At 30.9% G+C, this 23,038-nt stretch overlaps 3 protein-coding genes across 4 annotated transcripts in view; 1 reads left to right on the top strand and 2 right to left on the bottom strand.

Annotated features, from left to right (window-relative positions):
• LOC130674262 (PAN2-PAN3 deadenylation complex catalytic subunit PAN2) overlaps window positions 1-6,815 on the bottom strand; it is a 14,129-nt gene extending 7,314 nt beyond the window's left edge. Inside the window, exons 1-9 of one of the 2 annotated variants that reach the window (XM_057479532.1) lie at window positions 6,503-6,815; window positions 6,233-6,411; window positions 4,677-4,846; window positions 4,279-4,593; window positions 3,027-3,377; window positions 2,789-2,935; window positions 1,527-1,623; window positions 825-1,058; window positions 79-324 (exon numbers count right to left, since the gene is read on the bottom strand). In XM_057479532.1, the coding sequence (XP_057335515.1) occupies window positions 79-324; window positions 825-1,058; window positions 1,527-1,623; window positions 2,789-2,935; window positions 3,027-3,377; window positions 4,279-4,593; window positions 4,677-4,846; window positions 6,233-6,411; window positions 6,503-6,566 (1,803 nt within the window). In that variant the 5' untranslated portion in view covers window positions 6,567-6,815. The remainder of the gene's footprint in view (window positions 1-78; window positions 325-824; window positions 1,059-1,526; window positions 1,624-2,788; window positions 2,936-3,026; window positions 3,378-4,278; window positions 4,594-4,676; window positions 4,847-6,232; window positions 6,412-6,502) is intronic. The other variant, XM_057479533.1, reaches the window with a different exon arrangement.
• A 1,415-nt stretch (window positions 6,816-8,230) lies between these two features.
• LOC130674810 (serine/threonine-protein kinase fused) lies at window positions 8,231-15,055 on the bottom strand. Its single transcript, XM_057480234.1, has 6 exons — window positions 14,839-15,055; window positions 14,500-14,759; window positions 12,846-13,170; window positions 11,074-12,301; window positions 9,189-9,373; window positions 8,231-8,365 (listed from the first exon to the last, which is right to left on the bottom strand). Exons 1-6 carry the CDS (start codon window positions 14,947-14,949, stop codon window positions 8,327-8,329), a joined length of 2,148 nt encoding a protein of 715 aa, XP_057336217.1. The 5' UTR covers window positions 14,950-15,055; the 3' UTR covers window positions 8,231-8,326.
• Window positions 15,056-16,638: 1,583 nt separating this feature from the next.
• Window positions 16,639-22,965, top strand: LOC130674304 (ATP-dependent RNA helicase DDX42). Its single transcript, XM_057479598.1, has 5 exons — window positions 16,639-16,792; window positions 17,862-18,932; window positions 18,993-19,221; window positions 20,769-21,655; window positions 22,701-22,965. Exons 2-5 carry the CDS (start codon window positions 17,886-17,888, stop codon window positions 22,863-22,865), a joined length of 2,328 nt encoding a protein of 775 aa, XP_057335581.1. The 5' UTR covers window positions 16,639-16,792; window positions 17,862-17,885; the 3' UTR covers window positions 22,866-22,965.
• Window positions 22,966-23,038: the final 73 nt, after the last annotated feature.

Genomic DNA, 23,038 nt, shown 5'->3' with positions numbered 1-23,038 from the left:
TTGAAAATTTATTTTATTAATTAATTAATTGATTCAATTATTTATTTTAATTATTAATTAATTGTTTAATTACTGTACCTGCAGAAGACGATTTAAACTCGTTTTCTTTCGCGCCTCAGGATGTAAGTCACTGAGAATGAGCCCAAGAGCCGAAGCTTCCGGTACTGTACGAAAAGCGCGAAGGAAATTCGCAGCCTGACAGGGAGATCCTTTAGAAATGTCGAGCATGTGGAATAAAAATCCCAACTCACATGACAAACAAAACTCTTTTTGACACGCGTGTGACATCAATGCTGTCCGTACTGGCCCGCAGTAATACAGTAACTAAAAAAAAAAAAAAAAAGTAATTAGTAATCGAATCTAAAAAAATTTCCACTGGATTTTTAAACTTAACAGGGAAATTTATTTTTCAAATTTGATTTGTGGGAAAACTATTGATTTTAGAAAAAAATCTTTGAAACAAAAGTTGTAGGGAATTTGATTTCCTAAAAAAAAGGTCTGATTGTCTATCGACGTATCTGTGATAGTTTTTGAGTTATGGAAAAAAATAAGTGAGGATTTTTATCTCCAAATGAGTTTATAAATTTTTTTTGGAAAATTTGTAATTACGTTTAAAGAATTCCGTTTTTGAAAAAAGTTAATCAGACCTTTTTTGTAGGAAATTTAATTCCCTACAAAATTGTCTCTATACATTTTTTTGATATCTGTCATACTTTAGTCGGAATTTCAATTTTTTTTTAAGAAAAATTTTTTCGAATTTTTAATTGCGAAGAAAAAATTTAATTGAGGGGGAGGGGGGGGGGGGGGGGGTAATTAATACTTACTTGTAACATCGCATTGCAATAACTATTAGGCAGCGTTGCTTCAAGCCCTGAGAAACTGGTCAAATTATACTGATCGAAGTCGAATTCGTCGTATCCAAGCCTCGAGTATTTCATTTCTATTCTGCGGTAGCGTTTGGGTATCGCGATAAAAGTGCTGTCTTCGTTTTTAGCTCGCGGTTCACCAGGGAACAATTTAGTGGCAACTCCGTGTCGTCTTTCCAAATTATACGGTATCTGTAAGCAAAAAAAAAAAAAAATAAATTTTTTTTCTTAATATTTTACGCGATAATCAGTCGCGCAGTTGAATTTGAAAAGAAAAAAAAGAGGGAAATTTTGAATCTAACCAACATTGAAATTCAAATTTATTTTTTTATAAAAGTCCTCAGATTTATTGGCAACTTTACAACCTCGTACATATTTTTAATTTTAATTACAATGACTATAATTAATAAAATATATTTATTTAATTAACAGTAAGTAGAATTTTTTTTATAATCTGATAAAAAATATATATATATATTATATATTTTGAAAGAATACGAAGTCTTGTAATTTACTAGAATGAGAGATCAAAATTAAATACTGAAGAATAGTTCAGTTGGTTGACGCAAAAATAAATAGTATTGGTAATTAAATAATTAGTAATTAGTAATTAGAGGTGGTGTAGAGATAAGATTTATAGGAATTGTTATATTTTCTCACTTGATTACGACGGAATGCTTGTGGGTTTGGCGCATATCCGATTGTCCCCTGCATCTTCATTGTTCTGAGTATTTCTGGATCAATTGCTGGCGTTTTTCTGCGCATTTAAAATTATAATTAATAAATAAATTTTAATTTAAGTATTTGCTACTAAGTACTATAAGAAGGGAGTACGAAAAATACTAAGTACTGAAATTATTAAAGGTACTGAGAGATGAAAGTATCCTAGGAATGGAAAGTATGGAGTACTAAAAGTACTACTGGTAATAAAAGTATGAAATACTAAAAATAATTTAAGGAAAAAGTACTAAAAGTTGGATACTCGAAGTACTAAATGGTGAAGAATAATAAAAATACCAAGTACTAGGTGTATAGAGTAATAAAAGTACTAAAAGTACGATTTCCGAGTACTAGGTATAAAAAGTACTAAGTACTAAAATTAATAACAGTACTGAGTACTAAAAATATTAAGTACTAATATTAATTACAGTACTGAGTACTAATAATACTAAGTACTAAAATTAATAATAGTATTGAGTACTAAAATTAAGTACATTACTGGGTACTAAAAATACTAAGTACTAAAATTGATAATAGTATTGAGTACTAAAATTAATATTAGTATTGAGTACTAAAAATATTAAGTACTAATATTAATAACAGTATTGAGTACTGAAAATACTAAGGACTAAAATTAATAATAGTATTGAGTACTAAAATTAAGTACATTACTGAGTTCTTAAAATACTAAGTACTAAAATTGATAATAGTATTGAGTACTAAAATTAATATTAGTATTGAGTACTAAAACTACTAAGTACTAAAATTAATAATAGCATTGAGTACTAAAATTAGGTAAAGTTTTGAGAACTAAAATCAATCACAGTACTGAGTACTAAAAATACTAAGTACTAAAATTAATAATAGTATTGAGTATTAAAATTAAGTACAGTTTTGAGTACTAAAATTAATTACAGTACTGAGTACTAAAAATACTAAGTACTAAAATTAATAAATACTTAGTACTAAAAATACCAAGTACTAAGTACTAAAATTAAGTACAGTAATGAGTACTAAAAATACAAAATACTAAAATACTAAGTACTAAAATTATAAAATAATGAAAGTACACAAAAATAGTAAAAGTACGAAAAGTATTAAAAGTTCAAAAAACAAAAAATATGAAATACCAAAAATACTAAATACTAATCATAATAACAATATCAAGTACTAAATACACAAAATCCAAATAAATAACATACCTATACGTCCTTCTCAAAAACTGTTCCGGCCACTCGCTAGCCAATGGATGATTCCCATACATCATCGGTACTGTGCTGAATGATGTCAATTGATCATCAAATGGTATTGCCTGCAGTGTCTCAACTGGGTCAGCAAATTCAGTCGGCCTTCAATAAAAAAAAACAACAACAATAATTACCATCACTACAAAATTAATAACATATTAAATTTAAAAATTTATCAATTTAAATTACATACCGGGAGAAGGTATTGAACTGTGGATTGGGCGCATTAGTGGCCATCAAATGTAACGAACCCGCAGTGTCACCAAACCCTAGACATTTGGAGGTCGGTGATACGTCGAATGATTTAACCATAGCGCCTCCAGTTGCTACCTGGTATAGGCAAGTAAGTGATGGTTGGACGTCAGCGTAAATCGTATCCAATAATTGCATTTGTCCCAATGGTGAGACGACAGCTAAACGACTGGAGTAACTTGGCAAAAATTTGAGTAAAAATGGATAAACTAGAGTCGTAACTGGTGCTAATGATCTCATTTGTCGTAAGTCATAGACCATTAGGAATCTATCTGCTGTCAATCCTTGTCGACTGGAAAATGAAATTAATAAGGTCACAATTATTTATTGTTCATTAATAAAAATAATAATACACTGAAAAAAAAATAACTTTTGTAAAAAAAATTTAGTAGAAGGCAGAAGGAAATCGAAATTTATTTACCCAACTCCAAAAAAAGAGCAAATTTGAAACTGAACTTAAATTTCTTCGATTAAAAAAATAATTTTGAATGAAATCTTAAAATTTTTAATGAAACTGAAGTCAGCTGACGTCTAATAATTTTTGAAATTTTTCCAAAACGATAAATTATAAAAAAAAAATATTTTGAAAAATTGCACTTATAGTTTTTTTCATTTTCTACATGTGCATTTTTTTAGTTTTTTTTTTCTCATTATTTTGGTGCAAATTTTTAATTGTCTGTTAATTTGAGGATCATAATTTTTAAGATATTGAAGGCAGCCGACGTCAAATAATTTTTGATATTTTTCCAAAACGATAAATTATAAAAAAAAAAATATTTTGAAAAATTGCACTTATAGTTTTTTTCATTTTCTACATGTGTATTTTTTTAATTTTTTTTTTCGTCATTAATTTGGTGCAAATTTTTAATTGTCTGTTAATTTCAGGATCATAATTTTATAATACTGAAGTCAGCTGATGTCTAATAATTTTTGAAATTTTTCCAAAACGATAAATTATAACAAAAAAAATATTTTGAAAAATTGCACTTATAGTTTTTTTCATTTTCTACATGTGTATTTTTTTATTTTTTTTTTTTATTGCAATAAATTCATCAAAAAAAAAATTCAAAAATAATTAATTGTCTGCTAACGTCAGGATCGTAATTTCTAGTAAGAAAATTCAATATTTCTAAAAGTTTTTTTTTCTCTCAGTGTAATAACAATAAAAATATGAAGAAGAATAATAATATTACCTGTTACTGAATCCACAAGTTACTAAATAATTTCCCTGAACATCAAAGTCACTTAGAGAGCCAGTATGTGTGTCTAATGTGTGCGCAACTTTGAATGAATTAGGATCACGTAAATCAATTCGTCCTGCAGGACTACCCGCGCAAATAAATTTACTGTGCTGGCGTAAAATTGCGCAGCCGTTTTCACCAACATGATAAAATCCTGTTTCTTTTCCTCGAGTTAAATTAAAGTCTAGGATTTTGTCTTGGTGTCCACCCATGAGTAATCGTGATCCGCATTGCAACATACATTGCATATCGATCATATTTGGTGATCTGTAATTAATCAATTTATTTGTTAGTTTATGTATTTATATATTTATTTCTTTTAGGGTAAATAAATGATTGAGATGACTTACGAGTGGGTAAAAATAGGAATTCCACGACGTAATTGACCTCTGAGAGCAGTCTGTGTCAGACAGAGAATTCCTTCATCTATTGGATGAATGTGACGGACTTCTTGGTTTGCGTGTACTTGGAATGATGTGTACTTTTGTAAATTTGAGCCGTAGTACGACGTTACGTGACCCTGAAAAAATAAATTGGATTTTTAATTCAGTAATTTATAATATTTATATTTGCGGTGGTTTAAATTAATGCCGGCAATTTTTAAATTTCCCGGTAATTTTAATATTTTCAAAATATTTTAAATACTTCCTAATACTTCTAATATTTTTTCAGTGTTTTAAATATTTTTCGGTTATTTTAATAATTGCCAAGTACTTTAAATATTTCCCGGAAGTTTAAATATTTCCCAGTAATTTAAATCCTTATAATTTTCCCGCTACTTTTAATATTTTCTAAGTATACTTTAAATATTTCACAGTAATTTAAATTCTTTAAAACTTTCCCGGTACTTTTAATATTTCCCAGTAATTTAAATACTTGTAATTTTCCCGGTATTTTTAATATTTTCTAAGTAAATTTTACATATTTCCCAGTAATTTAAATTCTTTTAATTTTCCCGCTACTTTTAATATTTTCTAAGTATACTTTAAATATTTCCTGGAAGTTTAAATATTTCCCAGTAATTTAAATTCTCTTAACTTTCCCGCTACTTTTATAATTTCCCAGTAATTTAAATACTTTTAATTTTCCCGTTACTTTTAATATTTCCCAGTTATTTAAATGATTGCCAAGTACTTAAAATATTTCTCAGTAATTTAAATTCTTTCAATTTTTCCGGTACTTGTAAAATTTTCTCAGTATATTTTAAATATTTCCCAGTAATTTAAATACTTTTAACTTTCCCGCTACTGTCAATATTTCCCAGTAATTTAAATTCTTTTCACTTTCCCGCTACTTTCAATATTTCCCAGTTATTTAAATAATTGCCAAGTATTTCAAATATTTCTCAGTAATTTAAATTCTTTTAATTTTCCCGGTACTTGTAAAATTTTCTCAGTATATTTTAAATATTTCCCAGTAATTTAAATACTTGTAATTTTCCCGCTACTTTTATTTTAACATTTTCTAACTATTTTAAATACATCCGAATATTCTTATACAGAAAAAAAAAATTTTGTTGGCTTAAGAAAAATTTCGCACTTCAAAAAAAATTTTCCAAGAACTAGAAAAAATTAATTGGCGCGAAAGTTTTTTCTCCCTCCAGTAAATTTTCATTATCAATTCAGTGAAAAAATTTTTTTGGCGCGAAAAATTTTTCGCTCCAAAAATTTTTTTCCAAATATTTCAAGTATTCAAAGTCCTCCCCAAAATTTAAATACTTTCCATTTAAAATTTTCCCGCACTTTTTAAATTTTCCTCATTTTAAATGCCTCCAAATATTATTTATATTTTCCCAGTATTTCAAATATTTCCCGGTTTTTTCTACTCCAAACTAACTACTCCTAACCGATTACTATTCATACAAAAAAAATGATCAATTAAAAAAAAATAAACAACAAAAACTCACCCCCTGGTTTCCCATCCACATGAGCTCCTCGACGGTATCAAAAGTGACAGTGGAAACACCAAATCTGTCACCACCATCAGCAAGCAACGTATGAGTTTCTCTAAACTCTGCACCATGATATTCCTCACCATATTGTTCAGGTTGCGGTGCATAATCAGGCAGCTCATAAGATTCGTGCCCTAAAAAAATAAATAAATTAAATAAATAAAACCATGAGTAAAAAGTAAAAAACAAAAATATAAATAAAAATAGTAAACAAACAAAACTTACACATTAGATTCTGATGATTAGTTAGTTGTGAATAATCCATAGTAATCATACACTTAAGAAACATTTACAAATAATTTAATTTCTTAACAAAAGTCTTGAGTAAATAAATATATTTAGGATACTAGTAAACAATGAAGTTAGACAAATTTAATTTAATTGTTACCACTGTGTGATTAGAGGTTAGTCGCCTTGGTAACAATTGGCCACTGTTGGCAACTGACGTATAATTGTCTCTATTTTTTATAAGCTTTCGATATTCGTCCGTTTGAGAACGCGGTGGAGTTATATTCCCGCGGTTTTAAAACCGCGCGCTTTTATTCAATTTGAATTTTATTCAAAACTAGACTGCGCTTCACTTTAAATAAAAGTCACTTTTAATTATTATTCAAAATTATTTGAATTTTGGTAACAAAGAACACGAGGTCTGCAGTAAAAGTTACAAACTGATGGATTTTTAAATACCCGCGAAATTTAAATTGATCACCCAGAGGTTTGGAACGAAGTTCACTATTTGAATTATTATTCAAAATTATTTGAATTTTGGTAACAAAGAACACGAGGTCTGTAAAAGTTACAAACTGATGGATTTTGAAACTGAGTTCAATTTAAAACAGGCGCGAAATTTAAACTGATCACCCAGAGATTTGGAACGAAGTTCACTATTTGAATTATTATTCAAAATTATTTAAATTTTGGTAACAAAGAACACTAGGTCTGCAGTAAAAGTTACAAACTGATGGATTTTAAAACTGAGTACGGTTTAAAATTGCGACTGATCACTTCAGAAGCTCGGAGCAAAGTGTCCACTGTCCAGAGTCCAGAGAAGAATTCGAGTATCGAAGGTAGAGAGTGGGGGCCAGTGGAGGCGGACCGAACTTTGGAAAGGGAGTAAATTTTTGAGGCGCCTAGATTTTTGGCTCATTGGCGCTTAGGTAATTATCCAGGTAATTCCCCAGGTAATTATCCTAGAGTCTAGACGTTAAACGATACATTAGGTACAAAGGAAGACAACTTGGGAAAAACCCTGTAATTACTGTCATTGTTTGTAATCCCTTGTGTTTTCACACTTATTGTAATTTTACAAACTTTACTTACCCTTAGTCATAAATATTTCACTTAAGTGCATTTAAAATTTTACTTAAGAAGTGATACAGAGGTTGATGACTAAGATCTTATTGTGTGAGAGGTGAGAAGTTTGAACTGGCAACCTTTAATATATATTATAATTATATATTTTAAAGTTGTAAATTTACGACGAGTCTTAGTCCTGATTAAAAAAAAAGATACCGTAGAATGAAAATTTAATGTTTTAATGATTTTTTAAATTTCATGATTTATTATTATAAATTATTATGAATGTAAATGTAGCAGACATACGACAATTTTTAAATTACATATAAAAAATTAAATAATTAAAATAATAAAATTTAAAAAAATTCATGTACTCATTTTTGAATTTTCTAAACGTGCATTTTTTTTATTTTTATTTTATTATTTCAAAGTTATAAAAATTGTCAGATGGCCGCTAACTTTACTGTCATAAATTATTCCTTATACTGTTGAAGTATCAGAATAAAAAATTTTTAATATTTAATACTTCTTGAAATAATATTCATGTTTTTGTCAACGGTGATGATATGCAAAGTAAAACTTGCGATTCATAGATTCCTTTTAAATTCTTCCCTCTATTTTTAAATGACCATTTAAAACTAATGAAAAAAAAAATATTAATTATCAAGACTCATTATTTTTATTTTTATAAATTCTATATTTATTATTATTATTAATTATAAACATAAAATAAATCAGTCTTTCAAAATGTTATCAACAATTTACAAGCTCATCAATAGTTCGGCACGCGATCTAGAAAAAAAATAAAATTAATTATTGGAGCTTCATATATATGTATATTCGGGTGGTCGTTTAAAATTAAATTTCTCAGGCGCCCCATAAAAAACTTCTTTTTAGTAAAAAAATAAGTAGAGAATTTGGTTTTTTCGTTGTAAGTAAAAAGAACACGTGCCGACGGACGATCAAAGTTCATAGTTCGAAATAATCGCAGTTTTTTCAAATATCTCATGAAATATGCAGATTAAAGGAAAAAATCATAGAAACAATTTTGTAGAAAATTAAATTCTTGACAAAAAAGGCCATGTTCATTTTTTTTATAAAATGTGTATTTATGAAGATATTTTGAAAAACGTTTTTAGATCTTATAAATTGGACATTTTAAGGATAACGAATGTTTAAAATAACGTTTTTTCTTAAATATAGACAACTTCGTAACTCGTAACATATCAATCATTAATGCTTGTTACAGTTTCTATATACTTAGAAAAATTTTATTTTCAAAATTTGTAATCCTTAAAACGCTCAATTCATAAGATCTAAAAAAGTTTTTTAAAAATATCTTCATAAAGACACGTTTTATAAAAAACATGAATATGACCTTTTTTGTCAAGAATTTAATTTCCTACAAAATTGTTCCTATGATTTTTTCCTTTAATCTACATATTTCATGAGATATTTAAAAAAAAGCGCGACTGTATCGAAAAATGAACTTTGATCATCCTGCGGCACGTGTTCTTTTTACTTAACGAAGCTTTTAATGAGGCGTCTGAGAAAATTTAATTTTTAACGACCACCCTAATCTATATATAATTACATATATAAATATATTACTAACATTTTTAACGCTCTCATTATCATCATTAGCTAACGTCCTTAACAGACTTTCCAATTGTTTATCCCAAATCTGTTTAAAAAATTTAGACCGTAGCCTCCCCAATAATCTTATCAGAGTGCAAGTTCTCGTTCTCAAAATAATTTGGCTATGAGTTAACAATTTGCTGAGCTGCTCATGTGACTCCCCTGTAATAAAACAAATAAATGAATCACTTAAGGGGGACAAGGGTCTGAGATACAAACAAAAGAGGATATTTTTGTCATTTTTTTTTTTTCGTAGTACCGTCGTTATTAAAATTCCTAAAATTTGTCACACTATTAAGCATCATTCCAAGAATATTCTGTGAAATTTTCATAAAAAAATATTGAAAAATAAGCCAGTGGTAGTGGGGAGAGACGAGTCTCAAAAAAAGTCTCCATGCCTTAGGCAGGATAACTCATGACTGCCTCATCTGAAATAAAAAAACCAAAAAGATTTCTTCAGTACATAAGTTTATCTTGGATTTGAACGTCGGAATAAACAAAATATTCATTTTTGAATTTTTGCTAAAGGTGCAATCAAAAACCTCTGATTTTTCCCAAAAATTCTTCCTTTTGTTTAATCAAAAAATAAGTAGTAATTAAAAAAAAAATCTTTCGTTCAGATCTAAGATAAACTTATGTACTAAAGAAATCTTTTTGGTTTTTTTTATTTCAGATGAGGCAGTCATGAGTTATCCTGCCTACGGCATATACTTTTTTTGAGACTCGTCTCTCCCCACTACCACTGGCTTATTTTTCAATATTTTTTTATGAAAATTTCACAGAATATTCTTGGAATGCTGCTTAAGAATGTCACAAATTTTAAGAATTTTTATAACGAAGGTCCTCTGAAAAAAAAATTACAAAAATTCATGATCCTGAAGTTAGCAGACAATTAAAAATTTTAGGATTTTATTTTGAACAATTAAATTTGAAGAAAAAAAAAATAAATAAAAAAATGCACACGTAGAAAATTAAAAAGACTATAAGTGCAATTTTTTTTAGTATTTTTTTTTTAATTTATCGTTTTTTAAAAAATCCAAAAATTATTAGACGTCGGCTAACTTCAGTATCATAAAAATTTCCTCTTGTTTTTGTATCTTAAGGGGGATAGCCACCGTGAGGATCGAAAAAATAGGTGATTTTCGGGAATTTGTTTGACTGGAATAATAAAGGAATTTGGGGATCGGTTTTTTTGTTTTCTAAAGTATACATTGAAGATAATTCTCCTAAATTTTCATTAAAAAATATCATGTTGTTACAAAGTTATAAGCATTTTTATGGAGCAACAAAAAAATTTCTCCCACCATGGTGTCATCTCTAACTCAAAAACGGATTATCAGAAACAAAAAAACCAAACGGCGTTGTAATTTGTATGCATGTGGTTATCGTTGCACATAGGGGATTTTGAAAATTTGGATTTGAAAAAAAATGGCGACATATTAAAAATTTTTTCGTTATTTTTTCTCATTTTTTTGGATTCAAACAGCCCTAAAAAATCTTAAAAATCAAAATTTTCAAAATCCCCTACGTGCAACTTTAGCTACTGAATAGACGAATACGGCAAAAAAAAAAGTTGCGAATCGGTTGATATTTATGCAAATTACAGATGCCACCAGTTCAAAAAAAGTAGTTTCGAGAAAAATGCGTTTAAAATTTTTAGTCGATGCAACGGTCAGTTGACGCGCTGTCACAAAAATGACTATAACTTAAAAAATATTCGGAATTTTCATGTAAAACTCTAGATACATATTTTTGAACATATACACTTTGATTTGATGAAAAAAAAAATTTTTTTTTTTGAAATTTCACAGTGGCTATCCCCCTTAAATAATTAGTTTATGAAACGTAAATTTGAAACTCACGCTGTCCAAAAACCACTTTCTCAACTAATTCAATATTAGCCGGCAGCAATCGCAGAATATTATTAAGAATCGCCAGCGAATCAGCTACAATTCTGACCTTTCTTTTCTCCAAACTCAGTAGTTCTCTGAGCAACGTCACCCCATTGACGATATCAACAGCCTGGCAAAATTGAACTAAAAATTTTTCCTCACTGTGCACCAGCCTGCAGAGCACCAGCATCGCGGACTCCAGTGCCTGCAGTTGTTCAGGAGAGAGCATCGAGGCCGTTTTAGCGCAGTCATCTTCAGACTTAACTTCTTTAAGTCTCTGCAAAATAATATTCATCGCGCAAATTAAATTCGGCACAACTTTTACCTCATAGTAAACCCGTTTTATTTTAATCAAATCCTCAGGATTTATTTTAATGACGAACGGCAGCGACAGTAAGCAGGCGATATACTCAACAACTTGACTACTCGCAGTGGAATTTCTCAATGGAGAAACAAAAATAGAAACGCAGGTTTCCTCAACAAGAGAAGTGATCTCTCCTTCGATCACTTCTTCAATCGACTGCTGCAGGAACGCCAGCCATTCCTCGTTCTCTATATGCTGGTCAACGGCCTTAGCATCCCAGTCAGGAAGTTTTTTAAGATTACAATCACCCGCTACTTGGTCCAGGTCGTGGTCCGTCTCTGGGTCTTGATCGCGGCTTTCTTTGCTAATATCCTCGGCTAGTCCATCGCGATACTCGACCGGTGTCTCTCCCTCAGTAAAATTGTCATAAATATTATTGATGTTGTCGCTAAGAGACAAAAACTGTTGCTGACTCAGACACGCGCTGTCCGTGCAATTTATTTCGTCTGATTGATCAGCTGACAGCAAATCGCTCTGGAGTGAAGCGCGCAGGCTTAAATTACTCAGCAGGACATCAACGCTCGCAGTGGAACCTGAACTGGTTCCGTTTTGTCTCGACGTGTAAGCGTCCGCGGAGACGAACGGATGAAACCGATTGATCAGCGGGTAGATCGGCTGAGAAACGCACCCAGGGTTGTCTAGGGTATGGGATTTATCGAGTGCGCGCATGGACAGATGCTCGAATTGCTGCTGCTTCGCGTGAGCTTGGCTGCTGGACAACGGAGCGGTGAATGATGATGGGCTATCGATTATCAGGATCCGGTTTCTTACGAACGGATGCTCGAGTAAGTCTGGCCATGTCAGACGTTGCGATGGAATTTTTTGAAGTAATCCCTGAATAAATTAATTAATTTATCATGATTAATTACTATGATCATGGTCATGATGGTCACCATAACCATGATCATGATGATCACCATGATCATGATGATTACCATGATCATGGTCACGATGGTCACCATGATCATGTTCATGATGATCCCCATGATGATGGTCATCATGATCATGGTCACAATGGTCACGATGGTCATGATGATCACCATGATCATGGTCATGATGGTCATGATAGTCACCATAATCATGATCATGATGATCCCCATGATCATGGTCATGATGATCACCATGATCATGGTTTTGATGGTCACCATGATCATGGTCATGATGGTCATGATGGTCAACATAACCATCGTCACGATGATCACCATGATCATGGTCATGATGATCACCATGATCATGGTCATGATGATTCCCATGATCATGGTCATGATGGTCACCATAATCATGGTCACGATGGTCACCATGATCATGGTCATGATAATAATTGTAAAATTATAATTTATTTTGACAGTTAAATTTATTAATTAATTGAGTGAATTGCCTGCAAAAAACTTCGACAAGTTGGTGAAATAAAATCCGGCCATTTAATAGATTCAAATCTGATGAGTCTGACCAAGTGGAGAATTGACGTCGTTTGAAATGGAGGAGTGCCGACAATCATTTCGTAAGCGATACATCCGAGTGACCAGAGGTCGGCGTTATGATCATAAGGACACTCTTCGATTAATTCTGGTGCCATGTATAGAGGAGTCCCTTTGATGGAAGTCAAGACATGGGTTCGGGTGCTCATTATCCGGGCGAATCCAAAGTCACATAATTTAGCGATTCCATTTGATTCTAATAAAACATTCTGCGGTTTCAAATCCCTGTTTAATTAATACTTGGGTCAGTAAAGTTATCAAAATTGTCCCTGATTAAAAACTGATTGAAAGTCAATCAGAAATTGGAAAATAATAAATTACATCTGATCGAAAAATTTGAATCAGATTTATGAGTGTAAATATGGCAGACATAAGACAAAATAAAATAATGAAATTTAAAAAAATGCGCGGACTGATTTTCCAATTATCTAAGTACGGATTTGTAAATTTTTAATGCAGTTACATTTTATTTATTTATTACAAAATTTAAAAATTGACAACTGACGGCTACTTTCGCGCTCATTTAAATTTACCAGGAAAATAATAAAAAATCCGATTGAAATTTAATCGGATACTGGGAACGCGTCTGAGAAATTCTGAATAAAATTTTGTTTGTGATTGTATCTGATAGAAATTCAGTTGAGTTCCAATCAGAGTAAATCGGAGTTTTTAATCAGGGATTTGCGATGGTACTGAAGTTAGCCGACGTCTAATAATTTTTTGATTTTGTTTTTTTAAGATAAATTATAAAAAAAAAAATATTTGAAAAAATTGCACGTGTAATTTTTTAAATTTTCTACAGGTGGATATTTTTGTTTTTTAAATTATTTACTCTATTTATTTATAATTTTAAATTTGTCTGATGTCTGCTACATTCACACTCATATTTGCTATGGTACTGAAGTTAGCAGCCGTCTAATAGATTTTGAATTTTTTTTTGAACGATAAATTATAAAAAAAAAATACTTGGAAAAATTGCACCTGTAGTTTTTTTAATTCTCTACAGGTGCATACTTTGATTTTTTTTTTTTTTGTAATTTATTTGTTGAAAAAACATCCGACAGTTACTAATTGTCTGCTGACTTCATGATACTGAAGTTAGCCGACGTCTAATAATTTTTGGATTTTATTTTAGGCGGTAAATTATAAAAAAAAAAAATTTGAAAAAATTGGACTTGTAGTTTTTTAAATTTTCTACGAGTGCATATTTTTAGTTTTTTTTTTTTTGTAATTTATTTGTTGTAAACAAATCCGACAATTACTAATTGTCTGCTGACTTCATGATACTGAAGTCAGCTGAAGTCTAATAACTTTTTGATTTTTTTTTAAACAGTAAATAATCAAAAAAAATAGACAGTAAATAATAAAAAAAAATTTGAAAAAATTGCACCTGTAGTTTTTTAAATTTTCTACATGTGCACATTTTTATTTTTTATTTTTTCTAATCGATTTATTCAAAAAAAAAATCCAAAAATTGTTAGTTGTCTGTTAACTTCAGGAACATTTTCTATTGCAATTAAAAATTAATTAAAAATAAAATTGAATAATTGAAACCTGTGTAATACTCGATTGGAATGCAGATAATAGAGCGCAGATACGAGATCGCATATTATTTTTTGCGCGAATTCTTCACTAAATCGTCCAGTTTTCCCTAAAATTTCATACAGTTCTTTATCAGCATACTCCGTTACCACGACGATCTCGTCGACGGTTTCGAAGGAATCTTTCATCCGCACGATATTGGGATGGCTCAAGTACTTCTGGATCTCGCATTCTTGGCGCAAACTTTTCAATTCTTTACAGGAACGTCCTCGCTAGCAATTAATTACCTCATTAATTATAATTATAACAAAATAATAAATGTCCTAATTATAAATTAAATATTTTTCTTACTTTCCGTATTATTTTGACAGCGACAATTTCATCAGTACCGCGCGTTTTCGCTTTGTACACTTGACCAAATGAACCCTCGCCAATTTGGCTCAATAGTTCATATTTTTCCATACTTATTTATATGACTTACTTACAAAATTATTATTTCAATACATTATTGTTTATATTTACTATATATATAATATATAACATAACCCTCTTGCGAAAAAAGTGACACCCCGCCATCTTTATTTTCTCCAATTTCTAATCATTTATTTTTCAAATATTTAAATTTACCGCGCGAATAATAAGAATAATTAACGAATTATTAATTAAAAATAAAAATTTGGCGCATATTTTTTAGTCAAATTAATATAATTGTTGACACATAAATTTTAATAAAATTATCAAATTTCAATTTTGAAATTTCGCGCCATCGGCGCTACTGCGCCGCTGTGTTCAACGTTCAAATTTTTGCTAGTGGGGGCGCTCGAAAAATCGCAAAATCGATTGTTTTGTAATCAACTGACGGTTCGATAGCGGCAGTTAGTATCATCAACAATGGCAGTAGTGGTCCAGATTCTTTTTTACGTTTGAATTATAACGCCATTGCAGTTGTCGTGTAATTATTCATAAAATTTGTTGCTCATAGTCATTATTTAATTAAAGTGCGCAGTGTTTGTAAAATTTAAATTGTGCAAAGTGTCTGTGGTGGTTAAGTGTTGAGTGTTCAGTGCTAGTGTAAAGTGTCGCGAATTGCTGATGCTGATGACTTCCAAGTTCCTGAGCAAAATCATCTGGCATCGTCTGGTGGGAAATAGCAGTTAAGTGACGTTTTTTAGCTGCAGTACACTTGGAGCAATTTAATTTAAAACTCCAAGTGTATTAGGACACCCTTCTGCATATTATTTTCCCGCCAAGGTTTGTTCAAACACTTCCATGTTTTTTTTTTCTAATTTTTTAAATATTTTTCTAACATATTCTGCCACCATTTTATTTTGACTTACGATTTTTAATTTTTCTCCAGTTTCTAATAATTTATTTTTCGAATATTTAAATTTCCCGCGTGAGTGATAAGAATAATTAAAAAATTTTTGATAAAAAATAAAAAATATAGAACATATTTTTTAGTCAACTTTATATAATTATTGACACAAATAAATTTTGGTAAAATTATTAAATTTCGATTTTGAAATTTCGCGCCGTTGGCGCTACTGCGCGTCGCTGTACTCAACGTTCAAATTTTTGCTCAAGTGTAGTCCAGATTTTTCTTTATACGTTCAAATTGTACACAGTATCGTAGTTAAGTCGTGAAAATTGTGCAGTGATTGTAAAATTTATCTTTTATTAATTTAAATTGTACAAAGTATCTGTGGTGTAGTGAAGTGTTCAGTTCAAGTGTAAAGTGTTGCTGATGGCTGATGCTGATACCTTCCAAGTTCCTGAGCAAACTCATCTGGCATCGTCTGGTGGGAAATAGCAGTTAAGTGACGTTTTTTTAGCTGTGATACACTTGGAACAATTTAAATTGAATCTCCAAGTGCAAAGACACGCTTCTGCATATTATTTCCCGCCAAGGTTTGTTCAAACACTCAAGTCTTTTTTTTTTAATATTTTAAATATTTTTCTATCATATTCGGCCGCTATTTTATTTTAACACGAATTTTAATTTGTCTCCAGTTTTTATAATTTATTTTTAAATATTTAAATTTACCGCGCAAATAATAATAATAATTAATAAATGAATTACTTTTCACAAAGCAACAAGATGGCGCTAGCGCGTTATTTCAAATCATAATGGCGGCTTATAAAATTCATATACATATATTTATATATATTTGTCTTAACCTATTAGTTTATTAATAATCCTCATACTTTCTATCATTATTTTATTTTTAAAAAATATTCTAAATGTCAAACATTTAAAAACAATAAATATTCGATTTTTGACAGCTGTCAAAATTTAAAAAATACTGTAAGTTTTATTTAAATAATTAATTACAATAATTTTATTTCGATACTCAAATTAGCTGACATCTAATAATTGGGGAATTTTTTTTTAAATTATAAATTACAAAAAAAATTATTTAAAAAATTGCACCCATAGTTTTTAGAATTTTCTACATGTGCTCTAGTTTTTTAAAAATTGAATAAAAAAAATCCAAAAATTTTTTTTGTCTGCTAACTTCAGGATCATTTTTTTTTTCCAAATAAAATTTTGTAATTTCTAATGATCCAGTTACCAGACAATCAAAAATTTTTGCATTTTTTTTTTTACCAAATAAATTAAAAAAAAAAAAGAACTAAAAAAATGCACATCTAGAAAATTTAAAAAACTCCAGGTGGATTTTTTCTAATATTTTTTTTTCAATAAATTTTTGTCGTTTTTGAAAACATCCAAAAATTATCAGACGTCAGCTAACTTCAGAATCCCAATTTTTGAAACTCAAATAATTTATTAAAATGGTTCACAAAAAAAATTTAAAAAATGGACGTCTTGAAAATTCAAAAATCCATACATGCATTTTTTCAAAATTCAAAATTTTATTATTTTAATTACACGTAATTAAAAAATAATTTTATGTCTGCTACATTTACTCATAATTTCAAAACTTCAGTCAGCGGACATCTGAAAATTTAAAAAATTTTGAAATAGTAAATCAAAATGTTTCTAAAAAAAAAATCAAAAAATGCACGTCTAGAAAATTCAAAAATCCATACATGCATTTTTTAAAATTTTATTTTTTTAATCATTTAATATTTTTTATATATAATTAAAAAATTTAGATACTGAAGTCAGCTGACGTCTGATAATTTTTGGATTTTTTTTAAAACCACCATAAAAAAAAAATATTTAAAAAAATTGCACCCATAGATCTTTTAATTTTCTACATGTGCATTTTTTTTTTTTTTTTTTTTTAAATCGATTCGTTGAAAATAAAAATCCAAAAGATTTGTAATTGTCTGCTAACTTCAGGATCGTAAAAATTTTCTTACCTCTGCCCATTTAAATTTATATAATTTTTAATTATTATCATCATCAGATACAAATAAAAAAAAAAACAAAAATGAGTTATCAACGTGGAGGTAATAAACCAAAAGGTTTTGGTTTCACGGGTTTTCAAATGGGAACAAAACGCACGGGTGTAAATATTCCGCCACCAGCATCAATAAACACGTCATCAACTCTCAGTAAACAAGGCTACCATACCATGAACTCCATAACCGAGAACGCGTTGTCAGCATGCTGGGGTATGCCTAAAAAACGCACGAAAACAGAGGACGAGTACTTCGAAGACGATGACGAAACACCAGCGTCGACACTAGAGTATATTCCAGCACCTGGGTCACCGACCTACGAGTTAATGAACAAGTCGAAAAAAAACGACAGCGACAGCGAGGAAGATCCGCTGGATGCTTTCATGGCAGGAATCGATGCCGAGGTCAGCAGAAATAATAAAGCCGCTGCTTTGGCCGCGACCGCTGCCGAGGATGCTGATAAACGCGACGACAAGTCGAGTAAAGGCGTGAGGCAGGACATAGACGAGGAGGACGACGAGGAGAGCTACTACAGGTACATGGAAGAAAATCCCACTGCTGGGTTACAGCAGGAGGAGTCCGACACTGAGATCGAGTATGACGAGGACGGGAATCCAATCGCGCCGCCAAAGAAAAAAGATATCGATCCTCTGCCGCCTATCGACCATTCGGAGATCGAGTATGAGCCTTTTGAAAAAAATTTTTACAATGTACACGAAGACATCGCGAATCTGACCAAGAGCCAGGTCGAGGAGCTGAGAAAAACTCTGGGGATCAGAGTCTCTGGTGCTGCTGCACCCAAACCAGTCGCCAGCTTCGGACACTTTGGGTTCGACGACGCTCTTATGAAGGCTATCAGGAAAAATGAGTACACGCAGCCCACTCCTATTCAGGCCCAGGCCATCCCCACTGCGCTGAGCGGCAGAGACTTGATCGGTATCGCGAAAACTGGAAGCGGTAAGACCGCGGCATTTATCTGGCCGATGCTGGTCCACATCATGGACCAGAGGGAACTCAAAGAAGGCGATGGGCCTATTGGGTTGATTCTGGCACCCACTCGTGAGTTGTCTCAGCAGGTAAATTAACGTTTTGGTTTTTTGATCCGGGATCGGGGACTAATTGGACTTTGGTTGCAGATCTTCCATGAAGCTAAAAAATTTGGTAAGGTTTACAATATTCAAGTCTGCTGCTGCTATGGAGGTGGAAGCAAATGGGAACAGAGTCAGGCTTTAGCTGGTGGAGCGGAAATAGTTGTGGCTACGCCGGGAAGAATGATTGATTTGGTTAAAATGAAGGCTACTAGTCTTAGTCGCGTTACTTTTTTGGTACTTGATGAGGCTGACCGGATGTTCGATATGGGTTTCGGTGAGTTGATTATCCGTTTTATGACAGGGTGGTCACTAATCGGGAATTATCAGGGAATTTAATGCAGCAGTGAAGTATAGAAATGTCAGGGAATTAAATTTAATTTTTACAAACGATAAATTTAAAAAAAAAATATTTTGAAAAATTGCACCTGTAGGTTTTTTAATTTCCTACATGTGCATTTTTTTAGTTTTTACTTTTTTTTTTAAATTGATTCGTCAAAAAAAATCCGAAAATTGTCAATTGTCTGCTAACTTGAGGATCATAAAAAAATATGAGCCTGAATTTAGTAGACAATTGAAAATTTTCAGATAAAAAAAAATGCACATGTAGGAAATTTAAAAAACTACAGGTGCAATTTTTTGAAATATTTTTTTTTTTATAATTTATCGTTTTGAGAATAATCCGAAAATTATAAGACGTCGGCTAACTTCAGAATCATAAAAAAAATTCAAAATTTTTAAGTGATTTTCCACAGGCAGTAACTCGAAAGAAAATTATACGAGTCAAATTTCAGAACTAGGGAAAAATGTGAAAAACTCAATCGGAAAACCGGGAAATATCAGGGAATTTAATTTAATTTTTTACAAACGATAAATTGGAAAAAAAAAATATTTTGAAAAATTGCACCTGTAGTTTTTTTAATTTCCTACACGTGCAATTTTTTTTTTTTTATTTTTTTGTATTTTATTTGTTTAAAAAAAAATCCGAAAATTGTCAATTGTCTGCTAACTTGAGGATCATAAAAAAATATGAGCCTGAATTTAGTAGACAATTGAAAATTTTCAGATTTAAAAAAAATGCACATGTAGGAAATTAAAAAAACTACAGGTGCAATTTTTTCAAATATTTTTTTTTTTATAATTTATCATTTGGAGAATAATTCAAAAATTATAAGACGTCGACTGACTTCAGAATCATAAAAAAAATTCCAAATTTTTAAGTGATTTTCCACAGGCAGTAACTCGAAAGAAAATTATACGAGTAAAATTTCAGAACTAGGGAAAAATGTGAAAAATTCAATCGGGAAACCGGGAAATATCAGGGAATTTAATTTAATTTTTTACAAACGATAAATTGGAAAAAAAAATATTTTGAAAAATTGCACCTGTAGTTTTTTTAATTTCCTACACGTGCATTTTTTTATTTTTTTTTTTTTTTTTCTTAAATTGATTCGTTAAAAAAAATCCGAAAATTGTTAATTGCCTGCTAGCTTCAGGATCATAAAAAAATATGAGCCTAAATTTAGTAGACAATTGAAAATTTTCAGATAAAAAAAAAAATGCACATGTAGGAAATTAAAAAATCTACAGGTGCGATCTTTTCAAATATTTTTTTTTTTATAATTTATCATTTGGAGAATAATTCAAAAATTATAAGACGTCTGCTGACTTCAGAATCATCAAAAAACTTCCAAATTTTTACGAATAAAATTTCAGGAAAACCGGGAAATGTCAGGGAGTTTGAAATAATTTTTTTGTGGCCACCCTGGGTAATTTTTAAAAAATTCTAATTACCAAAAATAATCATAATAATAAAATTTACAGAACCACAAGTGAGATCTATTTGCAATCACGTCCGTCCCGACAGACAGACGTTGATGTTCAGCGCCACCTTTAAAAAAAAAGTCGAAAAATTAGCCCGCGATGTCTTAACAGATCCCGTCAGAATCGTCCATGGCGACGTCGGGGAAGCGAACACTGACGTAACCCAACACGTCGTCGTCTTCAACAACAACCCGACCGGCAAGTGGAGCTGGTTGTTGCACAACATCGTCGAGTACCTCAGCGCCGGGAGTCTGCTGATCTTCGTCACCAAAAAACTGAACGCCGAGGAGCTCTCGAATAATTTGAAACTAAAAGAGTACGAAGTGATGCTTCTGCACGGAGACATGGACCAGATTGAGAGGAACAAAGTTATCACAGCATTCAAAAAGAAGGAAGTCAGCATCCTCGTGGCGACGGACGTCGCGGCACGTGGTCTAGATATCCCGCACATCAGAACCGTCATAAATTACGACGTCGCCAGAGATATTGACACCCACACCCACAGGATCGGCAGAACCGGACGTGCTGGAGAAAAAGGCACTGCCTATACTCTCGTCTCGGAGAAGGATAAAGAGTTCGCTGGTCATTTGGTGAGAAATCTAGAGGGCGCTGACCAGGAAGTACCCAAATGTCTGATGGATCTCGCGATGCAGAGCTCGTGGTTCCGCAAGTCGAGATTCAAAAGCGGCAAGGGGAAGAGTTTGAATGTCGGCGGTGCTGGACTTGGGTTCAGAGGCAGACCGACTTCCGCTAATCAGGGCGAAGGGTCCAGCTCATCGTCGCCTAAAGACATCAGTGAAGTGGTCAAAAAATTAGAACGACATGGCCCTTGCAGTGATCGTTTGTCTGCCATGAAAGCGGCATTCAAAAGTCAATACAATACACAGGTAATTATTTTATTTTATTAGTTAATTATTTCGGTAATTAATGAGTAGGGCCGGGATTTTCGGGTTAATTAAAAAATAATTAATACTTAGTGGTGTGAAATTTTTTATATTACGGGGAAAATATTGGTCTTATCAAAAAATTTTTCAAACAAAAGTTGTGGGAAATTTAATTTTCTAAAACAAATGTCTCTTATAATTTCGTCTTAGGACTAATAAGAAAGCCGTAATTTCAAAATTAAGATTTTCATAATTAATCAAATTTTGAATCGTTCATTATGAATCTTAATTTTTGAATTACGGAGAAAATATTGATCGTATTAAAAAATTTTTCAAACAAAAGTTTTAGGAAATTTAATTTTCTAAAAAAAATGTCTCTTATAATTTTTTCTTAGGACTAAAAATAAAGTCGTAATTTCAAAATTGAGATTTTCATAATTAATCAAATTTTGAATCGTTCATTATGAATCTTAATTTTTGAATTACGGTGAAAATATTGGTCGTATTAAAAAATTTTTCAAACAAAAGTTGTAGGAAATTTAATTTTCTAAAACAAATGTCTCTTATAATTTTTTCTTAGGACTAATAAGAAAGCCGTAATTTCAAAATTAAGATTTTCATAATTAATCAAATTTTGAAACATTTATTATGAATCTTAATTTTTGAATTACGGTGAAAATATTGGTCGTATTAAAAAAGTTTTCAAACAAAAGTTGTAGGAAATTTAATTTTCTAAAACAAATGTCTCTTATAATTTTTTCTTAGGACTAATAGGAAAGCCGTAATTTCAAAATTAAGATTTTCATGATTAATCAAATTTTGAAACATTTATTATGAATCTTAATTTTTGAATTACGGTGGAAATATTGATCGTATAAGAAAATCATAAGAGACATTTTTTTATTAAAATTAAATTTCCTACAACTTTTGTTCGAAAACTTTTTTAATAAGACCAATATTTTCGCCGTAATATCCAAAATTTGAACTACTCATTTTAAAAATAAGGCAAAAATCTTGTCCCTATTAATTAGTAATTTTTACTGAAAAGTTTCGGGCATCTTCGGACCACACATGGGAACAAACGATCCAGCCGCCCTCTGTAGTGATGCCGCCGCCACCCCCGCCACCTGGTGCACCTGGGTCGGAGGAATCAAAAAATCAAGCCGCTGACAAGAGTGATCGCAAGCGCGTGAGAAAGAGCCGATGGGAGTAATAAGTAATTGATAAATAAATAAATTAATTATAAATTATACATATGATTTTTTTTATTATAATGGACAAAAGTATTTAATTAATAAACATAAAAGTAATTAATTAAAATTTTTTTTATTGTTAGATTTTATATCTACAGTTGAGAAACAGCATCCAGTAATTAATTCGCTAGGA

The sequence above is a fragment of the Microplitis mediator genome, chromosome 9 (assembly GCF_029852145.1).
Source record: "Microplitis mediator isolate UGA2020A chromosome 9, iyMicMedi2.1, whole genome shotgun sequence".
NCBI classification, from domain to species: domain Eukaryota; kingdom Metazoa; phylum Arthropoda; class Insecta; order Hymenoptera; family Braconidae; genus Microplitis; species Microplitis mediator.
Note: the sequence above shows the minus strand (reverse complement) of the source record. Positions and strands in the feature narration are given on the sequence as shown.